Genomic DNA, 25,446 nt, shown 5'->3' with positions numbered 1-25,446 from the left:
CCCTTTCAGGAAGCCCTGGGTAACCTAGAAAACCTGACCACTTGTGTAACCTCATTTTTCCCTTCCAGTCCTTAAAGACCTGTTCTTCTTACATTTTAGATTTGCTAAAATTAGGCATCCCTTCCTCGACCCCAGTGAAAGCAGAACCTGAGGTCTGCTCTCTCTCCCTCTACCCACAACCTCACTGTGTAGTCCTAGGTGCGCCCACGCACCTTCCAGGACTGTGATAATAAGCCTTGTTTTGTCAAAAGTTCTTTGATGGTTGTTGCTGAGGTGCATCTTGCAATCCTAAGAACAACCACAGAGCCACTCCAGCCATATCAGCTCTGGTTGGAGGAATGTCGGTAGGGTCTCACCACAAGTAGCATTGGCCCAGGTGAGTGATGTCCAGGCATTGCTAGCCTTACTATGGATAGGCTGAGACCAACACAAAACATTGTGCCATAGAGACATTTATAGCAATCCCCAAAGCATGCATTTAAATGGCCTCCCTTGGGGCGCCTGGGTGGCTGAGTTGGTTGAGTGTTCAACTTTGGCTCAGGTCATGATCTCACAGTTCATGGGTTCGAGCCCCGCATCAGGCTCTGTGCTGACAGCTCAGGGCCTGGAGCCTGCTTTGGATTCTGTGTCTCCCTCTCTCTCTGCCCCTCTTCCGCTCATGCTCTGTCTCTCTCTCTGCCTGAATAATAAATAAAAACATTTTAAAAAATTAAAAAATAAAAATAAATGGCCTCCCTTAAAACTTAAGAAACAAAACAGGTGAACATAAGGGAAGGGAAGCAAAAATAAGATAAAAACAGAGAGAGAGGCAAACCATAAGACTCTTTGTTTTTTAATGTTTTATTTATTTCTAGGAGAGAGAGAGAAAGACAGCGTGAGCAGGGAAGGGTCAGAGAGAGAGGGAGTCACAGACTGAAACAGGCTCCAGGCTCTGAGCCGGCAGTCAGCACAGAGCCTGACGTGGGGCTCGAGCCCACGAACCGCGAGATCATGACCTAAGCGAAAGTCAGACGCTTAACTGACTAAGCCACCCAGGTGCCCCAAGAGACTCTTAAATACAGAGAACAATTAGGGCTGCTGGTGGGGTAAGGGTGGGGGGACAGGCTAAATGGGTGAGGGGCATTAAGGAGGACACTTGTTGGGATGAGCAATGGGTGGCACATGTAAGTGATGAATAACTAAATCTTATTCCTGAAATCATTACTACACTATATGTTAACTAACTTGGATTTAAATAAAAAATAAACAAATAAATAAGAAATGGCTTCCTTTAAAGTATGTTCTACTGTGGGGTTCCAGATTTATTGCTCTGGGGCAAGAAAAGGTAAGTACTTGGCCCTTTATCAGGATAAAAGACTTGGAAACAGGCCTATCCATTGGGAAGTGTATTACAATTTTCTTTAGTAAATAAAGGGCTAAAGTTGGAGAACTCAAATCAAGTCTATCTCCTGCCCATCATTATAATTAGGCTAGGAGTTAGAGGTGGAAAAGAGGATGCAAGGTCAGCACAGAGGTGAGCTGGGCAGTGAGGGGACACAAGGCTACTACCTGAGGGACAAAGTACAATTTGGGATAACCCAGCAGTCAGTGAGCAGGGCCTTCCCAGATCATGGGTGCTGTGGATCTGACCAGAGCAGCATCTGTGGTTGATAGGAAGATCCTTTAGAGGAAAACATGTACAGAGCTGGGGAGAAGCCTGGTGTGCAGATTCTCCATGAAGGCACAGACTGGGCCTATCTACAGGTAACCAAGGTAGAGCAACAGCCCCACCAAGACCCCACAAAGCAAGGCCCCAGAGCTCCCCAGGAGCCAGGAACTTCTTACCCTACTGCTACCAAATCACCACACACACACACACACACACATACACAATCAGATAAAATCAGGTGACCAAAGAAGAAATAAAAGTGAAAAATTACCAAAACCAAAAACACAGCATTGTGGAGACTTCCACAAGATGGTGGTTTAGAAAGATCCTGAACTCACCTCTTCCTATGGACATACCTCATCTGTAGTTACATATAGGTTATTTCCTTCTGAAAAACCAGATGAACTGCTTCCTCACAAAAAAGGATAAAAAGACCACATCAAGATGGGTCTTGACACACCCTCAACAATGGGGACATACCAAGAATAAATCAGGCAATTTGGACAATCACAAAGGCCCAAGAGCTAGGGCTAGGTTGAACGAGAAGTTATATCACCTACACATGACCACTCCTTTGAGACTGAGACAGGTGGCTGTTTTGCCTAATAAATACAAACACAGAGAGTCAAGCAAAATGAGAAAACAAAGAAATACATTCCAAATGAAAAGGAAAAAAGAAAAACAAGATAAAACCTCAAAGAAAGATCTTAATGATATGAAAATAAGTAACCTATCTGACAAATAATTCACAGTAATGATAAAGATCCTCACCAAACTCAGGAGAAGAAAGGATGAACACAAAAGACCTTCAACAAAGAGATAAAAAATAGAAGAAAGTATCAACAGAAGCCCCAAAGCTGAAGAATACAATAACTAAACTGGAAAACAAACTAGAGGGATTCAACATCACACTGGATGAAGCAGAAAAGCAGATATGCAAGCTGGAAACTAAAGCAATGCAACTCACCAAGGCAGAGCAGAAAATGAAAAGTTTAGTGAAGATAACTTCAAGGACTATGGGACAACATGAAGTGGAATAACATTCACATTCAGGGGTCCCAGAAGAAGAGAGAGGGAAAGGGGTAGAAAACTTACTTGAAGAAATAATGGCTGAAAACTTCCCTAACCTAGAGCAGGAAAAAGACAGCTGGGTCCAGGAAACCCAGAGAGTTCCAAAAAAGATGAAGCCAAGGAGATCCACACCAAAACACATTATAATTAAAATGTCAAAAGTTAAAGAGAGAATCTTGAAAGCAGCAAGAGAAAAACAAGTTAATACATACAAGGGAAACCCCATAAGGCTATTAGCCAATTTCTCAGAAGAAACTCTACAGGTCAGAAAAAAAGCATGACATATTCAAAGCCCTGAAAGGAAAAAAACCTCTAACCAAGAAAACTTCACTGGCAAGGTTAGCATTCAGAACTGAAGGAGATATAGGGGTGCCTGGGTGGCTCAGTCAGCTAAGTGTCTGACCAGCTCAGGTCATGATTTCACAGTTCATGAGTTCGAGTCCCACATCAGGCTCTCTGCTGTTAGCACAGAACCCACTATGGATCCTCTGTCCCACTCTCTCTCTGCTCATCTCCCTCTTGTGTTCTCTCTCTCTCAAAAATAAAATAAACCTTTAAAATAAAAAAGAATTTAAAGAAATACAAAGATTTTCCCAGACAAGCAAAAGCTAAAGGAGTTAATCACTATTGTTAATATTTGCTTTATATATATTGGGACACCTATGCTTGGTGCATAGGTATTTGTAAATGTTAAAGAGATTTCTTTAAGCTGAAAAGAAATGGCACTAATTAATAACAAGAAAACATATGAAAGTAAAAATATCATCAAAAAAGGTAAATATATAATGAAGTTTGTGAATTAATCATTTATAAAGCTACTATTAAAGTTAAGACAAAAGTAGCAAAATTAACTAAAACTACAATAGTTAAGAGATCCACAGAGTAAAAAGGTATAAAATGCAATATAAAAAAAAAAAAAATACAAAATGTGGTGGGTGTGGGGGGTGAAGATGTAGGGATTTGGAATTTATCTGAATTTAAGTTATTATCAATTTAAAATAGTCCATTACATGCCTAGGATGATACATGTGAACCTCATGGTAACAAGAAAGCAAAAACTTATAGTAATAAACACAAGAAAATGAGAAAGGAATCTAAACATAATACTAAAGAAAATCATCAAACAAGAAGGGAAGAGAGAGAGAGAAGATGAAAGGAACACAGAGGAACTACAAAAACAGCCAGAAGGGGCACCTGGATGGCTCAATGAGTTAAGCATCTGACTCTTGACTTCAGCTCAGGTCATGATCTCATGGTCATGAGATTGAGCCCCACATTGGGCTCCACACTCAACATGGAGCCTGCTTAAGATTCTCTCTTCTTTTCCTTCTGCTCCTTCCTTGCTCACATTCTCTTAAAAAAAAAAAAAAAAAAAAAAAAAAGCCAGAAAATAATTAACAAGATGACAATACACGCATAGTTAGTTTAAATATAAATGGGATAAATTCTCCAGTCAAAAGACATAAAGTAGTTGAATAGATTTTTAAAAAGACACATCTACATAATGCCCACCAGATGTTCAGTTCAGAAGTAAGGACACACAGACTGAAGATGAAGGGATGGAAAAACATAATCCACGGAAACCAAAAGAAAACTGGGGTAGCTATACTGATATCAGACAAAATAGACTTTAAAACAAAAGCTGTAATAAAATCCAGCAAGAAGATATAACATTTATAAATATACATACACCCAACACAGATGCACCAAAACATATAAAGCAAATATTAACAGACCCAAAGGGAGAAACTGATAGCAATACAAAACCAGCAGACACTTCAACACCCAACTTATATCTGTGAATAGATCATCCACACAGAAAATCAGTAAGTAAACATCATCCTTAAACAACACATTAGACCAGATGGATTTATAAATATATAGAGAACGGGGCGCCTGGGTGGCTCAGTTGGTTAAGCATCCAACATCGGCTCAGGTCATGATCTCACGGTTCGTGGGTTCGAGCCCCGCATCAGGCTCTGTGCTGACAGCTCAGAGCCTTGGAGTCTGTTTCAGATTCTGTGTCTCCCTCTCTCTCTGACCCTCCCCTGCTCACACTGCCTCTCTCTCTCTCTCAAAAATAAATAAAACATTAAAAAATTTAAATATATAGAGAATATCCCATCAAAAAGCAGTAGAATATATATTCTTTGCAAGTGCACATGGAATACTCTCCAGGACAGATCACATGTGAGGCCATAAAACAAGTTTCACATTTAAGGAGATTGAAATTATATCAAGCACCTTTTCTGGCCACAGTGGTATGACACTGTAAGTCAATTATAAGAAGAAAGCTGGAAAAAAACTACAAATAACATGGAGGGTGAACAACACATTACTGAATAAACACTACGTCATGGAAGAAAGCAAAGGAGAAAAAAAAACAAAAAACCTAGGGGCACCTGGGTGGTTCAGTCAGTTAAGTGTCTGACTTCAGCTCAGGTCATGATCTCACAGTTCGTGGGTTTGAGCCCCACGTCAGGCTCTGTGCTGACAACTCAGAGCCTGGAGCCTGCTTCAGATTCTGTGTCTCCCTCTCTCTCTGACACTCTCCTGCTCACGTCGTCTCTCTCTCTCTCTCTCTTTCTCTCTCAGAAATAAATAAAACATTAAAAAATTAAAATTAAAATTTAATTTAATTTAAAAAAATACCTAAGGCAAATGGAAGCAGAAATAGAACATACCAAAATCTATGGGATGCAGCAAAAGCAGTTCTTTTTCTTTTTTTAATGTTTATTTATTTATTTTTGTGAGAGAGAGTATAAGCCAGGGAGGGGCAGAGAGACAGGGAGACAGAATACCAAGGAAGCTCCCTCCATGGTGTCAGTGCAGACCCCAACATGGGTCTCAAACCCACAAACCGTGAAATCATGACCTGAGCCAAAGTCACACACTTAACCAACTGAGAGACCCAGGCACCCAAGCAAAAGGGGTTCTGGGAGAAGTTTGTAGCAACACAGGCCTATTGCAAGACATAAGAGAAATTACAAATAAACAATTTAAATTTACACCTAGGGGAACTAGAAAAAGAGGACTAAATGAAGCCCAGAGTTAGTAGAAGGGAGGATATAATAAAGAATAGAGCAGAAATAAATGAAACAGACACAAAAAAGGCAATAGAAAAGATCAATGAAACTAATAGCTGGTTCTTTGAAAAGATAAGCAAAATAGACAAACCTTTAGTTAGACTCCCCAAGAAAATAAGAAATAATCAGAAATGAAAGAGAGGTTACAACTGATACCACATAAATACAGAGAATCGTAAAAGGCTACTATGAACAACTATATGAACACACTGGGCAACTTAGAAGAAATGAACAAAATTCCTAGAAACTTAAAAATCTTCCAAAACTAAATCATGAAAGAATAAAAAATCTGAATAGAAGTCACTAGTAAGTTACAACTAACTTACTAGTTAGATAGTAAGAAGATTGAATCAGTAATCAAAAACCTCCCAATAAATAAAATTCCAGAATCAGACAGCTTCACTGGTGAACTCTATCAAACATTCAAAGACTTAATACCTATCCTTCTCAAACTCTTCCAAAATACTGAAGAGGTGAGAATGCTTCCAAACTCATTTTCATATTACCCTGATACCAAAACCAGACAAAGTAATGTACAGATTCAGTTCAATCCCTATCAAAATTCCAATGGCATTTTGCAAGGACTTAGAATAAATAATTCTAAAATTTATAAGGAACCACAAAAGACTTCAAATAGCCAACATAATCTTAAGAAAAAACAGTGGTGAAGTATCACACTCCCTGATTTCAAACTATACTACAAAGCTATAGTCATCAAAATTACATGGTATGGGCATAAAAACAGACACATAGATCAATTGCAGCAAATAGAGAGCCCAGAAATAAACCTGTACATATATGGTCAATTAATCTATGACACAGGGGCAAGAATATGCAATGGGGAAGACAGTTTTTTCAACAAAAGGTGTTGGGAAAACTGGACAGCAACATGCAAAAGAATGAAAGTGGACAACTCATCTTACGCCATACACAAAAACAAACTCAAAATGGACTAAAGACTTGAATGTAAGACCTGAAACCATAAAATTCCTGGAATAAAGCATATATGGTGAGCTCCCTGACATCTGTCTTAGCAGTGTTTTCTGGATCTGACTCTAAAGGCATGGAAAACAAAAGCAGAAATAAACAAATGGGACTGCATTAAGCTAAAAAGCTCTACACATCAAAGGAAACTGTCAACAAAATGAATGACAGAAGATGTTTGCAAATGATATGTTTGATAAGGGACTAATATCCAAAATGTATAAAGAACTCATACAAATCAATAACAAAAAAAAAATCAGATTTAAAAATGGGCAGAGGATATGAACAAACATTTTTCCAAAGAAGACATACTGATGGACAAAAGGTACACAAGAAGATGCTCAACATCACTCATCATCAGGGAAATGCAAACCAAAACCATAATGAGGTATCACCTGACACCTGTCAGAATGGCTATTATCAAAAGACAAGGAATAAAAGGTGTTGGTAAGGACGTGGAGAAAAAAGGAACCCTCATGCACAGTTGGTGCATATGTAAACTGGTGCAGCCACTCTGGAAACAGTATGGAAGTTCTTCAAAAAAATTAAAAATAGAACTCCTATTTGATCCAGCAATTCCAGTGCTGTGTATCTATACAAAGAAAACAAAAACACTAATTCAAAAAGGTATATGCAGGATGCCTGGGTGGCTCAGTCAGTTAGCATCTGGCTTCCGCCTGGGTCATGATCTCACAGCTCATGAGTTTGAGCCCCGTGTTGGGCTCTGTGCTGACAGCTCAGAGCCTGGAGACTGCTTCAGATTCTGTGTCTCCCTCTCTTTCTCTGTCCCTCCTCCATTTGCTTTCTCTCTCTCTCTCTCAGAAATAAACAAACATTAAAAATTTTTAAAGAAAGAAAAGATATATGCAACGCCACGTTCAATGCACCATTTATAATAGCTAAGATATGGAAACAACCTAAGTGTCCATAGATGAGTGAATGGGTAAAGAAGATGGGGTACATACACTTACAATGGAATATTACTCAGCCATAAAAAAGAATGAAATCTTGCCATTTGTTACAACATGGATGGATCATGAGAATATTATTCTAAGTGCAATAAAGCAGAGAAAGACAAATATTGCATGATTTCATTTATATGTGGAATCCCAAGAAACAAGACAAAACAAAACCCAGACTCATGAATACCATCTTTTTAGTCCTTGGCTCTTAGCTAGGGTAGTATGCCGGAGCACAGACACTGTGTATTTAGTGAGATCTATTCCAAACAAGTGTGCACAAAAGCAGGCATATATAATGCCTGTCTGAAACAGAGAAAAACTAAATTGGCTTTTAGAAGTAATAAAGTTAGGGGGTGCCTGGGTGGCTCAGTCAGTTAAGCGTCCTACTCATGGTTTCATGAGTTCAAGCCCTGTATTGGGCTCTGGGATTCTCTCTCCCTCTCTTTCTGTCCTTCCCCCACTCATGCTGTCTCTGTCTCTCTCAGAATAAATAAATAAACTTTAAAAAAATAAAAAATAAAATAAAAATAATAAAGTTAGGGGCACCTGGGTGGCTCAGTTAATTCAGCATCCAGCTCAATCTCAATTCAAGTCTTGATCTCAGGGTCGTGAGTTCAAGCCTTGCATTGGGCTCCATGCTGAGCATGAAGCCTACTTTAAAAAAAATGTTAAAAGTAATAAAGTTAATGACATTACTCTCATTAGCTCCCAAAACAGTAAATTTACTTTTTTAATAGTTTATTTATTTTTGAGACAGAGAGAGAGAGAGAGAGAGCATTAGTAGGGGAGGGGCACAGAGAGAGGAAATCACAGAATCTGAAACAGGCTCCAGGCTCTGAGCTGTCAGGACAGAGCCCGACATGGGGTTTGAACCCACAAACTGTGAGATCATGACCTGAGCCGAAGTCAGACGCCCAACCAACTGAGCCACCCAGGCGCCCCCAAAACAGTAAATTTAAAGACAGCTATATATTAACTTTTCTACAAAGAGAAATTTAGGAGTTTTTGCTTTTTTAAATATTATTATTTTTAAGCCCTTACTCAAGCTTTGACCTCTCCTTGACCAGGGTTTCCATTTGACAACTGGCAGGTAGGACAGGCCATTTACATGTTAATCTGGGGAGGGAAGGAAGATATATATGGAAGTCAGAATTCAATAATTTCAATTGTTAAATCAAAAAGTTATTCAACATCTGAGTGAAGGACCAGATAAAAATAAACACCTTATGCAATTTTAAGACATTATAAAAAATTAATACCTGCAACAAAATAAATCACACAGATGAAAGTTAATAATGAAATTAAATATATTATTCTATAGTATCTTTTAATCAAAGATTAAAGGGTTCACCCACATTATTGCTATAATTACCCCAATTTTATAATGGAAAAACAAACTTTATATCAACTATCTAACATATTCCAAGGAGGGGCAAGAGGTTTTGTATTTATCCTTAAAACCAAGACAAACACTTCCTTCAGTTAGTAATTAAATTTTGAATAAAAAATATAATAGTTTGATTTTGTTTAAGACGTGGGTTTTTAAGAGAAATTCACACATCAGTATAGTTGGGATAAACCAACTTAAGTTTTTCCATGGTCCAGAAAGCCTCAAGACATAAGACCACACTGCCACCTAGTGGCGGGATCAAATTTTGCAAAAATTCATTTTGAGAGTTCCCTAGCTTTTGATTTACTATTTAAAAAGTGAAAAGTAGGTGTTTTCGGTGGTTATTGTTTAACTTCAAGAAAAATGAAAGGATATGAGGGACTGAGTGTTGGAGGTGACAAATTTAAACAAAATGTACTTGGAATGAATGCCAAAGCTTAGAAAAGCCATTAGCCCAATTCCTTCTGTGGAACATTGCCCCACCCCGACTGACAATCTCATTGCCCAGAGTGGCACATCAGAACTTCCAAGAAGCCTCCTTTGTTTACTTTGAAATTCAGCAGGGCCATTTAGCCAAAATAAAATCAGTAAAGCTTTGGAGATTAACAACTCAAACGTAGTTACCTAGTTTCAGAAAGCATAAAATAAGCTCCAAGCATAGGTGTTACTTAAATCAAAGAAGTGATTATGATTTCCTTTTCAAACACATTACAACAGTTGAAATTTTGGGGTTGAGATATTACAGAGAATTCCAGAAGAATGAGTGATTTAGCATAATCACCAACATTTCGTGGATAGAGAAGCCCAAAGCTACTCCTTCCATGTGATGGTGGAAGAGATAGGCACTTCCTCGGAGTATCCTGGAAGGTCTACCGTGAGGGTCATTCTTCAGGGTTTGCTGGTGACTTGTCTCTTCCATGGGAAGCTTTATGATGCTAAAACAACTCAGCAAGCTGATTCCTATTTCAAACTGATACCATTTACAAATAATGCTAATTGTTGTATAAATTTGACCCAATTAGCATATTAAGGCCACACATATCTTCATAATAGGATTAAGGAGTCAAGCATGAAGAAGCACGTGGTCTATCTGGGGCTGCCTCCTTAATATGTACAAGGACACTCAGAGGTGGTTTTGCCAGCACCCGGCCCCCCTCAGCTTCACCTGTGCCACCGCTTGCACTAGCAAGGCACACATGGAGCTCCTCTGGCTCTTCTCTGAGAGCCAATCCCTGCCTCTGGTCTCAGAGCCTCAGCTCAGCTCCACTGCCCTTCCCTGAGATTCACCCTCGACTCCTCACAGGACTAAGGAAGATGCTTGAGAGTTTCTCTCGGGAAAACTTGCAGCGTTTCAGGATCTACTGTTCAAATTCACACCCTGGCAGCCATTCTGCCCTAAGAACTCTGGTGGCTGAGTTGAGACATTCTCACCTGAGCCTCAGGCCCCTTGAGCAGGGAAGGGGCCCTCCTCTCCTCAGTTCTTCCCATTGCTTGAGAGTGTGGTAAGAACTCACATGTCCCCTGAGGCTAGAAAGCACTCCCCCCCCCCCCCAGCCTCAGACATCTCCCTGGTCAGAAGAAACCAAGTTTCACAAGAGCGTGGGCAGATCTCCCACCACCCAAGCTGCCCCTGCCTCCCTGTTCTTGGATTGGGGCCCGAGAAACACTGAAGTCCCTCTTATCCCAAGACCCAAGGCTTACCTCATTTCCAAGTAACCACCTCCAGAATGACCACTAATGGGCACATCAATACCATTCCAGAAAAGTCTTCACCCAGTCCCTGGGGTCCCAACAGTCATTAAGAAGCCAGCATAGGTTCACTTCCTAAAGACAAGGTTGTTTGGTTTTACACCCACATGCTCATCTTGAAGGAAGTACTGAAGGGACCTAAACTGAAATGAAGGGGATGGGATGCCTGAGCCATCTCAAGGTCTCTGCATTTTCTGGAATCTTCCCTGGGGCTAGATGGCTCTCTGTGAACCCAGAGAGAGCTGGTGTTTGCCAGATGGTGAGTGGAAGTAATAAAGTTAAGAGTATTGTCGAAGCAAGATTATAATCATGGACAGTGGAACTAAATCTGAATGAGGACCAAAAAAAAAAAAACCCACCCTCTTCTTAGTGAGAAAGTGGTCAGTTTTGTGGCTGGAAGAGTTAGGGTCCAAAACTGTGGCCACAGAGGGTATTTGGGCACGAAGATGAAAGGAGAGAAAGCCATAGTTGTAAAGTGGTGTATCTGCAGCCAAAATCCCCAGGCCATTTCTGTCCTTGTGGTTGACAACCACCAGGAAGACTGGAGAGTGAGTGGCAGAGGTGTGGGGAGAACAGAGCCACCGGAGAGGGGAGGTCAGAAACTAGAACCGCACCCTGTGAGGTCACTGGGAGCTACGAGCGCAGGGTGGAGAGAAGGGCACTGAGCCCGAAGCTGCCCTGTTACGGGAATGGGAAGCCACGTGGCCATGAGCAGAGAACAGCTGTGCAAGGAGGGAAGGGGGCATGGATGGAGTGTGTTAGAAATGGTAGCAGCTTTTGCAAGAGGAATTCAGAACAAATGTGAAAATGAGGAAGGAAACCAGCCCCTCCTCCTGGCTTTGAAGTTTCTTCTGCATTTGATATCTAGGTTTTTGTGAGAGCATGGTGGCCAACGGCCATCCGTAGAGGAAGTTTGTTGATCACACATTGTGAATTCTGAAGCTCTGTGCAATTTAGGATAAGGGGAAGGGTGAGGGATGTAGTCAGACTGAGACAAGGTGGGGTTTTAAACAAATCCCATAGTAGGAATGCATTTTACATTGTTAACCTGGATGCATGCATGACTTCACCCTCCCTCTGCCTCCCTGTCCATCCTCCCCAACAAAAGCTTTTTGAGCACCTACTATACACCAGTCAGTTCTAGGCATTGGGGGCCCAGCAGTGAACAAAACACACAAAATGTCTGCTCTTACAGAATTTTCATTCTGGTGTCAGAGCAGACAATAAACAGATCAAGTATGGGGCATATTCAATGGGAGTGAGGGACACATGGGAAGAGAGCACAGACGGAGGCAGAGTGGTACAGTTTTAGCTGGAGAGACCAGGGAAGGTCTCCTGAGTGACGGCCTGAGAGACGTGAGGGTGAGCCACAGGACACAGGGAGGAGCATTCACACAGACGCAACAATGTCGGTCTGTGAGCCTAGAATGTCCTGGATTATTCCACAAATACCCAAAGACCAGCAGGACAGAGGGAAGGAAGGAGCAGGAAGTCAATCTAGAGAAACAAGTAGAGGTGGGGGAGACTATGAGATCAGGATGAGACAGGAAAGCTTCGGGGCAGCGTGTTTCTGAGACCCAACGGCCAGCAGCACTGGTCCAAATCCAAATCTTTGAGATGACAGTAGCATTGGTAATGAACCTTGAGTTGAACACAAGAAAGACTACACTAATCTGAACAACAGCAAACCCTGAAATCCCCTTAAGAGGTGCAGTTTTGTTTTATCCCATCGGCTGTCACACTTCTCTCTGAACCAACGAGACTGCACCAGTTGGCTTAGATAAAGCTCTTCTACTTCCCCTCTGCTGGATGTGGGGTCCAACCCAAAGAACTCGGAGAGTTCGGAAACGATGGTGCCTGTGGTCAGCAGAATAGCAGCCCCCAAAGATGCCAGCATCCTAATCCCCACAATATGGGGACATGTTACCTTACACAAAGGGACTTTGAAGATATGATTGGGTGAAGGGTCATGAGATGAAGAGATTATCCTGGGTTATCCAGGTGGACAGTCATCACAGGGTCTCTAAGAGGAAGGTAGAAGGGTCGCAGCAAGCGAAGGCGTGATGTGGAGGCAGAGGTCAGAGTGATGTGGTTGCTGGGCTGCAATCCACCAGCAGGCGGCCTCTAGATGATGGAAAAAAGGCAAGAAAGAGATGCTCCCGTGGAGCTTCCTCCAGGAAGGCAAACTTGCAAACTGCTCAGACTTGGGAGTCCAAAGACTGATTTTGGACTTTCGACCTCCTCCAGAACTGTCATAAATCTGTGTTGTTTGTAGCCACTACATTTGTGGCCATTTGTTACAGTGGCCATAGGAAACTAACACTTCCCCAGAAGGGAATCGGGGTTTCACTACAAAAAGAAGAGGGAATGAAATCTGGTTGAAAACACAGCTGACCTGTTTCCATTTCTCCCGGTGCAGTTCTTCCTTTTGATAAGCTCAGATCGTTGCCCTCCTTCCACTCTCTCCACCTCACTGTCCTAAGCCACTCATGACTCGAGACACAGGAGTCAGGGCAGGTAGGGAAACGGGTGGGGTTTTGCTAGCGTGGTGTGGAAAATTCCACACATTCCATTGGGCAGGCTGTCACCTGGAAGGGCCTTGGTTCTGCTTATACATCTACTTCACCTTTTGCAGTGAGAGTTTCTGGATTGCGGGGCTTCCCCCCTACAAAATCAATGGGATCAAATCCTTTCCCAAAATAAGACATTGCAAGAGATCTACATCATTTCAAGTGAATATCTATGCAAAGGAGAGAAGACCTAGCTAGTTTTCAACATGTTTCCTCTACCGGTGCCAATGCACAGAAAGAAGCCTTCTCCAAAAACAAAGAGAGAGAAGTGGATGTGCAGGTCCCAAGTGATCACAGTTCTCTGCAAATACACTTGTCAAGTCACATAAAGGAAGCCTTCAAATTTTATCCCAATGCCTGAGAGTCAGCTTGGAAATTAGTGCCATTTTGACCCTTAAAAAGCTCCAAATACTTTCCGCAAATGTTCCAAGATCTTTCAAAGTAAAATTAATGTTTTATCTGGTAGTGCCAACTTCAACAGTGATCACTAGCTTCCAAATGAACAAGTTCTGGTCAAAGGCGGAGCCAGAGCACAATGTATACTTCTCTAGACAGACTGAGTGTGGGAACAGTTCCAACTTCTCTCTGAGAGGCTCTGCCACTATGTGAGACAGCAATGTGCTCTCCGGATATCTTCCAAACCTCTTCTGTAGAAATCGCTCTTGCTTGCAGCAGATCTTATAAAACCCAAAGAGAGATTATCACGAGTAAGGAAAGCTTAGTAGTTAGCTTATGAGAAATTAGGATCCTACCTGTGTGAGCTGAAACAATGCACATAGCATTTCAGCATTTCTGAGGCTTTGTTTCTTCACTTTTCAAAATAACGGTAATAATTACATGGTTGGAAGAACCAATATGGACAATGATACATTGTTAACTATGAGCCAGTCACCTTCTTCAGCACTCTACCTAGGTTAAGTCATCAAATTCCAAGACCCTTAGGAGGTGAGTATCAATGCAGTTTTTAAATTCCTGTTTCACAGATGAGGAAACTGAGGCACAACAATGTTGAAGACTGTTCACGGGTGACAGGGCAAAGCCAGCATGGAACCCAGGCAGTGTGTGACTCCAGAGCCCGAAATCCAGAGTGTGTCTGCCTTCTTTCTGTGCCTTCTTCACAATGAGGGGTAGAGCCTCATGGGCCCCTGGGCATAAGGCCCTGAGGACAGAATACCATTTCTGTAGTAATCCAGCTAAGAATCTGCAATCTGAACCTAATCGTGAGGAAATGTCAAAGAAAGCTCAATGAGATATTCTATTTTAAATAAAGGTGGAGGAGAGGGATGACTGTATTCTTCAGAAACATCAATGTAATAAAAGACCAAGGCTGAGATTAGACAGTAGGGAGACATGACAATTAAATGCAACATGTGACCCCAGCCTGAACCTGGCCCTGGAGGGAATGCTGTAAATGAGTTTGGATGGATGTGGATGATGGGTTTGGGAAAAATAAGTATTCTCTCAGTTTTCAATATATTCAAGGTGACAGCTGTCGTAGGATTAGGCCAGAGAAGGGCCTTATTCTTAGGGAATACACACTAAAGTGGTTAGGGGTAATATATGCATGCCAAATGCCATTTGCAAATTAGTCTTGAATGCTTTTAAGAGAAAATGAAACATGGGTATATATGCACATTTGTGAATGTACACGTTATGTGTCTGTATATATGTGTTATAGATTAGGGATGCATGTGTGCACATATATGTATGTATGCATAAAAATGTGTATGTATTTATGTGTGAAGAGAGCTCAAATATCGAAGGAAATGGGGCACCATGCTAACAACTGGTTAATCTGCCTGAAAGGTTATATGGGTGTTTTTTGTACTAAAGAATTTCAAAAACTGTTTCCAGATAAGAAGTGAATTAATTGCCAGTTGGTTTACAAAAGCATACATGTTGTTGACTTTGCTACTATTAATATATATTTACACTAAATAAAACATTATATATATCTGATATTCATCTAGACATTTAAGAAACTGTTAATAGCAAGTTGTCTCTGGGGAGTGGGAAGTTTGTTCTACTATGTATTTTTTTTCCTATAATTTCCAAGCTTCTGTAATCAATTAACTGACATCAATTAATGGCACCTTCATCTTCAGAAAAAAGAAATGTGCACATTAGCGCTCATAGGCTAATAGGTTCATAGGCTAACAGACCCATACGCTGCTTCCCTGCAAGAACAGCCTCTTAAATTTTAAAGTGTTCTTACATTTTCTAACTCAAGATCATCCATTATCATTATGCACCTCTTAAAACTTGTAAATTCTTGCTATATCTTTTTGATACCTGATTGAAGGACAGGGTAAAAATGCAATTTCCATGTTTATCATGTACCAGAAACTATGCTACATTCGTCAAACTGTCTTACAGTCCTCACCACAACCCCACAAGGTTACAGGAAGAGTGTGAAAACCGGATGGCATCCTTGGCGACGAAGCTGCGCTTTGGAGAGGTTCCATCATTTTGTTCAAGAGCACATGTCCTGTCAAGGGCGCAGCTGAAATCCAAATCCAAGTCTATCCTCGAACACCCACGCTGTCTCTCCTATTGCCTCTCTAAAGGTGCTCCATAAAAAGGCTGTTGCATCTAAACGGCCAGATAATGCCTTCAACAGCAGAACGGGCTTATAACTTGAAAAAGTTCCAAGCCAATTACCCACTGTCTAGATAGCTCATTTAATTTTTAACCCAAATAATCAGACAACTGCCCAATTTCCCACCTCGTGTGTACGTAAACAATAACTGCTGACATTTGCTGAGCTTGGTGCCACGCTCTTTTCCAGGAGCCGCACCTCTTTTATTCCCTGCGCACCCGGGGGTGCAGGCCTGGTCAGTACCCTTTCTCTAGAGGAGAAAGCTGAGGCACAGGGAAATAAAATGCCTAAGGTCGTAACTAGTAGAATGACCAAGCCAAAATCACAGCCTATACAGCATCTCTCCAGACCCCGTGCTCCTAACTTCTTTCATATGCTTCCTTCCCAAGCTACTCATGCTTAATATATGAAACTATAATGCTATAAACACCACTTATAAAGCTATAATCTAGGTTAACTGGTTGAAAGGCCAGCTGTAAAGAGTCTGAATTCCAAAATACCTTAAATTCTGCAAGCTTGTTGCTGCCACACCCCACCCTCTGGCCACCAGTGTAGTGTGTAATGGGCCGTAGGTATATTATTTGCCAAGATCTTCAAAAGCAGAAACAATTTTTTAGTTTATACTTCCAATAGTGACCAAGACCAAAGCAAGCTATCTTTTTAATTAATGCCATGAAGTCTATTTCGCTGTATTGATTCCCTTTTTCAAAGGCTCTATGGCACAGTGAGGGGCCTAAGTCTGGGAAATACTCCACCACAGAACAGACATGTTCATTTCTCCAAGGTCTTCTCTATTAAAAAGTTTAAAAGGCTGTTCTGAAGAAGAGATAGTGTAAATAAAGTACCTGATATACATTAGGTACTCCATAAAAATAGTTTTTAATGTTCCTCAAATCTTATGCCTGTTTCAACTGACCATGTTTTGGGGGCATTCTGGGCCCAAGCGTCCTTAAGTATTCTTTTGCCTCCTGACAACAGGAACCCCCTAGATCCCAGTGTACATTCCACTTGCACTCTCACTGGTGTGCAGGCCAGGGTAGGAATTCAGTACTATGCGGTGAGTATCTAAGCTGAGTCACATATCCAGGTGAACATGGTGATTATGCGGGTGACTAGTATGCAGGACAGCACACAGAGAAGAGATGGGAATGCAAGTTTTGTGCGCCAAATCTCCACAATTTTTGAAAAGGAGGAATTCCAAGGGGTATTTTTGGGGACATTTTTCTATTTTTAGGAATGTGCAAGAGAAACCACTTCCATAACAGTCTCCAAGCACACGTAGAAACACATAAACAGCCAAGATGCACAGTAATGCAATCTCACATGTGTACTTGAGCACCTCATCCCTTCCCTTAGGCTTGTTTTACTCACTTCTAAAATTATGGGGGCGCCTGGCTCAGTGGCTCAATGGGTTAAGCATCAGACTTTGGCTCAGTCATGATCTCACAGTTCATGAGTTCGAGCCCCACATCCAGCTCTGTGCTAACAGCTCAGAGCCTGGAGCCTGCTTCAGATTCTGTCTCCCTCTCTCTCCGCCCCTACCCTGCTCGTGCACTGTCTCAAAAATAATTTTTTAAAAATTTAACTAAAATCATGTGTGCATATGTACATACACAGTCACACACAGTAGGAGACAGCAGTTAGGGCTACATTTGTCCCACCAACTGTCCTCTGGCCAGCAGCTTCAGGAGCAGTGGCCACGTCCTTTGGCAGGTATTAGTGTCATAATTTCAATTGTAGCAGCAGCAGCAACAGAAACACAGATCCAAGCTGATAGAGTGAAGTGTGTTAGTTCATGGAACACATATACACAAAGGATATACTACTTCAAAGTGTGGGGACTTCCAAATAAGAAATCTTAGGTGAAGCCAGAGCTAGAGAAGTCATATTCTAAGTACAAAACACTTATGTTACATTTTAAAATAGGTGAAACACACTATATAACTGATTATTACACACATATATAGTAAAATCTATGCATGGACAAGAATACACACAAACCTCAGGCTAGTGGTTTGACAAAGGAAAATGCGCTCAGGGAAGGGTATAAAGACAATTTCAGTTATTACTTTTGATGACCTAAAAAAATTTTTTAAAAGACCTAAATGGAAAAATAAAACCTGGGGGAAACTTCATAATGATAATAAAATCAAAGCAAAAGGGAAAAGGTAACAGCATTCTGCGGCCACACAGCCCCTCCTACCCCCACACTAGGAGATGGGGAACATGTTATACAAACATAAAATCTCATTATCTATTGGCGTCTGCAATGTACCTTTTTGGAGTTAAGATATCAAGTATTGGATGCAAAGGATTATTTACACATTTACGTAGTTTAAAACACCATTGCTGGAAACGTTTATACCGTTTACTACGTCAAGTAATTGCAAAGATGTCACACGACTTGCTCTCAGGAACAGGCGTAGTCCCCTTATCACATTGTTATGCAAGCATTATGACGAACACATAAATTTATAGCTCTTCTGGCATATATTCCAATATACTCAACTCCCTAAAATTCCCATCCCACCCACAACTTACTTTACAAAGGACCCACTTTACCCAATTAACGTTAAGGCTCTTATTAAGACATTGCCTCATTGCAGTAAAAATCTAAGAAATCATTTCTTACATATATTAAAACATATATAATGAAATCCCCCAAATGACAAATTCCAGGAAAGTCTCAAAATCCTAGAGCATTTTTCCCTTGGGGAGACGATAATTAAACATGATCATTAAACTTTTAAACAAAAAGCTAAATTTTATCACAGTAAAATTATAAAACTTGGATAGTGAAGTAAAAAAAGCATCCAAATATTTGCAACATAGCTTTCCTTTGATTTCTCTCAAGTTGAAATTTCTCAAGTGAAGCATTTCCCTAAATTTAAAGTGGCATGATACACCCCCCCATATATTTACCTACATATTATACATTTAACGATATACTTTCAATTAACGTAACACAAAAAAAGCAAGTTTCCCCCCCAAAACCATATTAACACCTTTTTAGAGCTCCTAACAAACATCGACTTCTTGAAACAAGTACTAAAATGAGGAATTCCTATTGCTCAGGTATATAAAATAGGTTTCAATCACAATTTCAACGCTCCACAACACTTTCTTAGAACTTAAGTCTCAATAACTTCTCTCCCTCAAAAAAATTTTTCGTCTTAAACATCTATTACTTGACACCCTTTGTTCCTTGTAGAACAGTATTAAGAATTTACACCACAATGTATCAAAATTCAGATACTTAAATAATGGCTAAATCTTTTTTTTTTTTTTTTTTTAATGTTTTGAGAGACAAACAGAGCGTGAGCAGGGAGGGGCGGAGAGAGGAGACACAGAATCTGAAGCAGGCTCCAGGCTCTGAGTGGTCAGCAGCCCCTGATGTGGGGCTCGAATCCCAAGGACCACGAGATCATGACCTGAGCCGAAACTGGACCCTTAATGGACTGAGCCACCCAGGCACCCCTATAATGGTTAAATCTTAAAGGACCACTCCAGCCTTGGCTACATAACTCTTCTTTAATACACTAATAGATTATTCGGTAAGGATCCTTCTATTGATTTTGTTCGAGTTGAGATTGTTAATAAGCAGTAGTTTGTTTCTTTGCACTTCTTTGGGAGGTAAGGGCAAGAAAAAACCTCTTTGAATATTTAGATCAAATGTTATCACAAAGTAATATAAGTACAGCTTTTAAAGAGAACAAAGACATCACAGTATTACCATACTTTCTGTGGACAGGACTTGGACGAGGGTACAAGTTATTTCCTTTCCTTCTAGATTACAATGGTTAAAAGTACGGGCTCTAGGACCAGACCATCAGGATCAAACTCCCACCCTGTTAAAAAGCTGTGCAAACTTGAGCATGTTTAACCTCTTTAAGCCTGTGTGCCCTGGCACACAATATAGAGTTAAGAACAGTACCTATTTCATAGGATCTGGGTGAAGATGAAATGAGTTGACATAAAACATCTGGCACATACTCATAAGCACCTTGAAAACCATCGCATGCTTTGAGCAATATCTGACAAGCAAAAGAAATTTCTTAGGTGGGTGATCACTTGAGGTGTCAGCGAAGTGGTAGAAGTGAATCCTATAAAATTTCTCATTTTTGCAGACAGCGCACATTTATTTACAGAACATTTGCTGGTGTTTTAACAATTTTAACTTTTACAAAGATAGTTCTGGAATTAAGCAATACCTAAAGGTAATTCCTGCAACTTAACTTTTTAAAGATTAATACACAAAGAATCCTGAAAATGCAATTTCCCCATGTTGTAAGACTTAAGTCTCACATAAACTTAATTTGTATCTGCCTTTGGCATTTAAAAGCCTATAAAGCAGTTGTCTGGTTGCAGATTAAAAGGACTGGGGCTTAAAACAAACGACCATGTCAGGTCACCACTCCAAACCAATTATCTGTCACTGGACATACTGTTCAAGCATCAGCATCTTTATTTTTTTAAGCTCCTCACATGAGTTAATGTACTACTGGAGTTGAATGCCAATGCAAAAAACCAGAATGGTTATCTTAATAATTCCCTGTCCTTCTTTCAAGATAGGTGTTAATACAAAAAAAACAACTGGAAAACAAGAAACAGAGTTCTAAAACAAATGAGGTAATTAGGAGGATGTGCCCAACTAGAAAGGGAACCACTCACCCAATCAAGCTTTCCATCCTACATGAAATGTTCATAAACTTATGGTCAAGAAAAGGATTGTAAACAAAGCAGTTTTGCAATCACTTCTACTTGGTTTTCAATATACTACAGAGAAATGATTAAAAAATATGGGATACAAAAAAAAAAAATTAAAAAAAAAAAAAAATAAATAAATAAAAAAAAATAAAAAATATGGGATACAAAGTTGTATGTATGATGATTATGCTTAAAGGGTTTAATTAATACTACAGGGAAAACAAATGTTCACACAAATTGATGTTGCTGGATGGCAGGATTTGCCATTACTTTTTACATTTTTACAATTCTCCAAATTCCCTACAATGAACACATTATTTCTACAATCAGAAATGTAGGAAGATAAAATTCCTTTTTTAAGGACAGATGTTCAAACTTCACACCGATCTCTATCAGGCTGAGCATTCCCAAGAGGCCACTGTTCCTGCACAGAACTCTCCAGAAGCATGGCTTCTAATAACAGTGGGCTATGAGATGTACAACTGAAAAACCCAGATGTTCCCACTTCCCGCTAAAAAGTACTTTACCTCTAGGTCACCAAGCAAAAGACTATATGCCATCAGAACTCAAGTGCCAGTGAGTGACCAGTATTAACAGAACATAAACATACAAACCATCATAATCTGTTGAAATCAAATTTTTTGTTGTTGTTGTTTCTTGGAAAGGAAAATGACACTTCACCATGTTTTTAAACAGTTTATTTATTCACGCAATAGTTTGATTTCTTTTGAAAGCTAGAAAATAAAGATCATTTATTTACCTTCTTACTTTGTTGTTTTTCCATATGGTAAACATTGATCTTTCCCTAACTCTCATAAAGGTGAATTTTTAAAAATCTATGCACACGCCAAAATCACTGAATAGGAATGTGCAAAATGTTTTCAAAGTGGGAGAAGATCAGAATTTGGGGACACCCTATAAGAACTTTTATCTTCTTGATAAAATTTGTTTTCAAAGTGGTGTATTTTGAATGATTAAAATCCAAAAGTAATCCCCAGCGCAGATAATATCAATTTAAGAGAACTTTTGAGCTAAGATACTTGAAGGAGAAAGTAAAAATATTTTGTTTGACCAGAATTTTTGAAACTGATACATTTTTTTCCAAGTGTCATTTCTTTTTCTATTTTTAGAGGTAACAAACCACACACTCAGAATACAATTCTTAAATTTGTTTCTTGTAAATACAAGAATGGGCAAAGTTAAGGTACATTAGTTATAGAAAGAATGAAATAAGGTAGTGCATTTAGCGTCACATATGAACTTAAGGCCTTAGTTACTTGATTGTAATTTCAATATTAGCAACAGATTTCCCTCATGCTTATGAACACAAGTAAGCAGGCAAAGCAAAAATTTCTAAACATGTAAGGAATGAAGATAAACAATTTAATCTATATATTATCAGTCAATACAGTTGGACTCTTTCAAAGTAACTGCTGGTAGTAAAATAATCTGATCACATTTGATACAGCAATTAAAAAGAGTAGAAATTAAGTCTTGTATACAATGAGAGCATCTCCCCACATGTAAAGCAGTTAAAAACCCCACGTATAACTTTATTTTGCAGATGCTGCCCAGACTACAATCTATCCCAGAACCAACCTTTGCAGAATGTGTTCTGTAAAATGCCTGTCTAAAAATACATTCTATTTCATAGTATTCATTATTGGGGGCGGGTGGGTGGATTTCTAACCAAAACACTAAAAACATATGCATGGGACTATTCAAAAGTAGCCTAGAATTCAATCTTATGATGGGAAATTTCACACATTGATTAAATAGCATCTTACGTTCATAATTTCAGTCATGTCAAATTAGGACAAATTTTTTTCTACAAAGTTACCAGAAAAGACACTGAGCTAGAGTCAGGAGAGCAGATTTCTAGTTCCAGCTCTGCCTCTACCTATCTGTGAGACACAGGACAAGTTCCCTTGATTCTCAGAAAGGCCTCAGATTCCTTTACTATAAAACAAAGGGACTGAAATAAAGGAGTTCTAAGGAGCATTCCCATAAAACGGGATTTTGCTAAATTTTTGAGAACTTAAATTTAAAAAAAATTATACCTATGAAATATCAAGCTTGATACATATCACCAGTAATGCTGATTACATAGAGAGCTTTAAGCCAAGGAAGTATTGATTCTGCATGTATGGGACAAAATGCAAGACATTTCGTGAGCATGCTTTTCCAGTTATCAGAAAGGGAGGGAAATTTTACAGTGACTGAAAAGGGTTGGAACAACAATGGACACATTACCTGTATAGCATGCTAGTGATGGCATTACTTGTGTTTGTTTTTAGTTACTTCTGCACACAAGTGAGAGGTTTTTAAAAAGATACCATAGAGCACGATGATACATGTGATCTGACAAATTCAAAACATACTCAAAATGAAAAGGCAACAAACATACTTTGGGGAACATTTCATTCTTTTATAAAATGTATACACAGACCTGAGCCTAACGTACTTCATTGCTCCACATCAAGTCCCAAAGTCCAACTGCTCTTTCTGAAAGCAGTGCTTCTTTTAAAAAAACACCTATTTTCAAGAATCAAGACTCACTTGTAACAGACTGCACTCAGTAGAAAAACTGCATATACTGTGTCTGGTTCCAAACTTTTCTATGCTGGCACAAGTGAAATAAATGAAGACATAAGACTAAGTGCATGAAAGCATCATACCCTAAAATGCCGATTTATACGTTTCACATTAACAGGTAGATCTGTAAAGGATAAAGTCATTTTCCACAAAGAAAATTTTCAAGCTTGCTTACTAATTCCAAATTTCCATAATAGAAATTTATTCTTGATGTCAGATTGGACAGGAAAAACAGCTGCTCTTAACTATTATGATGAAATGTTCTAAAATAAACGTAGTTATTAGGCTGGTTGAAAAGCACTTGACTAGAATCCACAGAGAATTAGTCTTCCCCAAGAAGACTCTAGATGAAACTGGTAGGAATGCGGTAAATCAAATGCAACAGAGCCACAAGGCATACACATATAAACTGACTAAAATTACAGTACTTTTATTCTCATGGGTTTCCTTATTTTATATTATCTTGAAGACAAACTGATTGTGATCTTCCAAAATACCAAAAGTAGCTTGAAGTATTATCAATTCCTTTCCTTAACAATATGAGGACTTTTAACTACAAATACTGTAATATCTGAAAGGGTTTCAATGCAAGATAAAATTATGCATCATAAATTTCAAATTCCCATACAGTGGACTCTCTGGTATCCCCGCCTAATGACACGACACACAAACAAGCTATCGAGCAAGAATCTGTTAACAGTTTTATTTTTTTTTTATGTTAAATACCATGGGACAGGATTGTAAGGATGAAAAACTCAGTCAACAACTGCCTCACAAGGGATAAGAAAAATTCTGCCATGATATTAGCAAAGGTAAAGGAGAAAATTTACACTGTAAGAGGCACCATTTCCCCACAGAATACCTCTTGGCATTTCCTGAATGAGTGGGATTAGCAATCTAAATAAATCATATTTCAAGAGGTAACAGCAACAGATAAAATTTAAAGGGATTATTAAAATAACATTTACAAGACTCTGAACAATTCTTGAACTCTTATTAAAACCACAAAGAAAGAACAATTCTTTATTTATGAATTTCATAAAGGACTGAATGTGCAACTGACATCTGCTAGTGATGATCTGGTAATATACAATTTGTCCCGGAGCCGAACAGTTTGTTTTATTGTGTGTTCTAACCGTAAGAGATCATTAAAGGCAAAGCCTATATGACGCTGTATACACCAAAAAAAAAAAAAAAGGTCACCGTGGGCCATACTACCAATGAAATGGTAGGTAAACAAATCTTTTTCTGGTCAAGAGAAAAAAAAAGAAATAGCACTCTGCATGCTTCACTCTACAAGATGAACTTCCCTAGAAAGAACCCGATGAAAATGGCTGCAATTACGACAAGAAGGGAAGGAAGAGGACTGGCGACATTATCTCTGAAGGATGCAGCTGAGGTGGATCCAGGTTTATCCGAATGTGCTACCTTTCTGAGCCTTAAGCCTTCATCCTAGAAAAAAATACACGCACAAAAAGATTTTAAAAACAAGTATGCATACAGTAAAAGCTGCTGAGCTAAAGTCTACGGGCAGAGAGATCAGTGTGCACGTGGCTGGGATGGGAACAGGGACTAGCATTAAGAAGACTTTCCAGAGTGATAGAAACTTTCTAACACTGGATGCACAGTTCTAGATTTACTAAAAATGACTGAATTGTATACTCACAATGGGTGTCCTTACGGAACATAAATTATACCTCCATACTGCCAATTTTAAAAACTAGAGCTAAAAAATATACTCCTAAAAACCTGAAAAATCAGATACAGCTATATTTATACAGAAGGGAACACCCTGCTAAAATGTATGAATACAAGTAAGGAAGAACTCTGTGCATGCACTTATGTCCGTGGTGGTATTTTCACACTGGTTACCAGCAGAAACAAAGCTGTGGTCTGATGGCCAGGTTTATGGACACACTGCAACCAGGGCACCCACACAGCAGAGGCTCAGGTACTATCCAGCCAAAAGAAAAGGCAGGATTTTACAGGATTTGGAGGAAGGGGTAATTTCAGGATAAAATTTAAATACAAGTCTTTTGATAAACTCAAAGCAGGAGGCCCACTGGGTCTCGACTACAAAGGAGA

The 25,446-nt window shown here is 39.5% G+C and overlaps 1 protein-coding gene across 2 annotated transcripts in view; it reads right to left on the bottom strand.

Annotated features, from left to right (window-relative positions):
- Positions 1 to 22,135: 22,135 nt before the first annotated feature.
- Positions 22,136 to 25,446, bottom strand: part of VAPA (VAMP associated protein A) — a 43,894-nt gene continuing 40,583 nt past the window's right edge. For both annotated transcript variants that reach the window (XM_039219079.1, XM_039219080.1), the window contains one exon: positions 22,136 to 24,813. In XM_039219079.1, the coding sequence (XP_039075010.1) occupies positions 24,655 to 24,813 (159 nt within the window). In that variant the 3' untranslated portion in view covers positions 22,136 to 24,654. The remainder of the gene's footprint in view (positions 24,814 to 25,446) is intronic.

The sequence above is a fragment of the Hyaena hyaena genome, unplaced genomic scaffold, assembly GCF_003009895.1.
Source record: "Hyaena hyaena isolate Hyena2069 unplaced genomic scaffold, ASM300989v1 scaffold_786, whole genome shotgun sequence".
Lineage (NCBI taxonomy): Eukaryota > Metazoa > Chordata > Mammalia > Carnivora > Hyaenidae > Hyaena > Hyaena hyaena.
The sequence above is the reverse complement of the archived record's forward strand: the minus strand, read 5'-3'. Positions and strand labels throughout refer to the sequence as shown.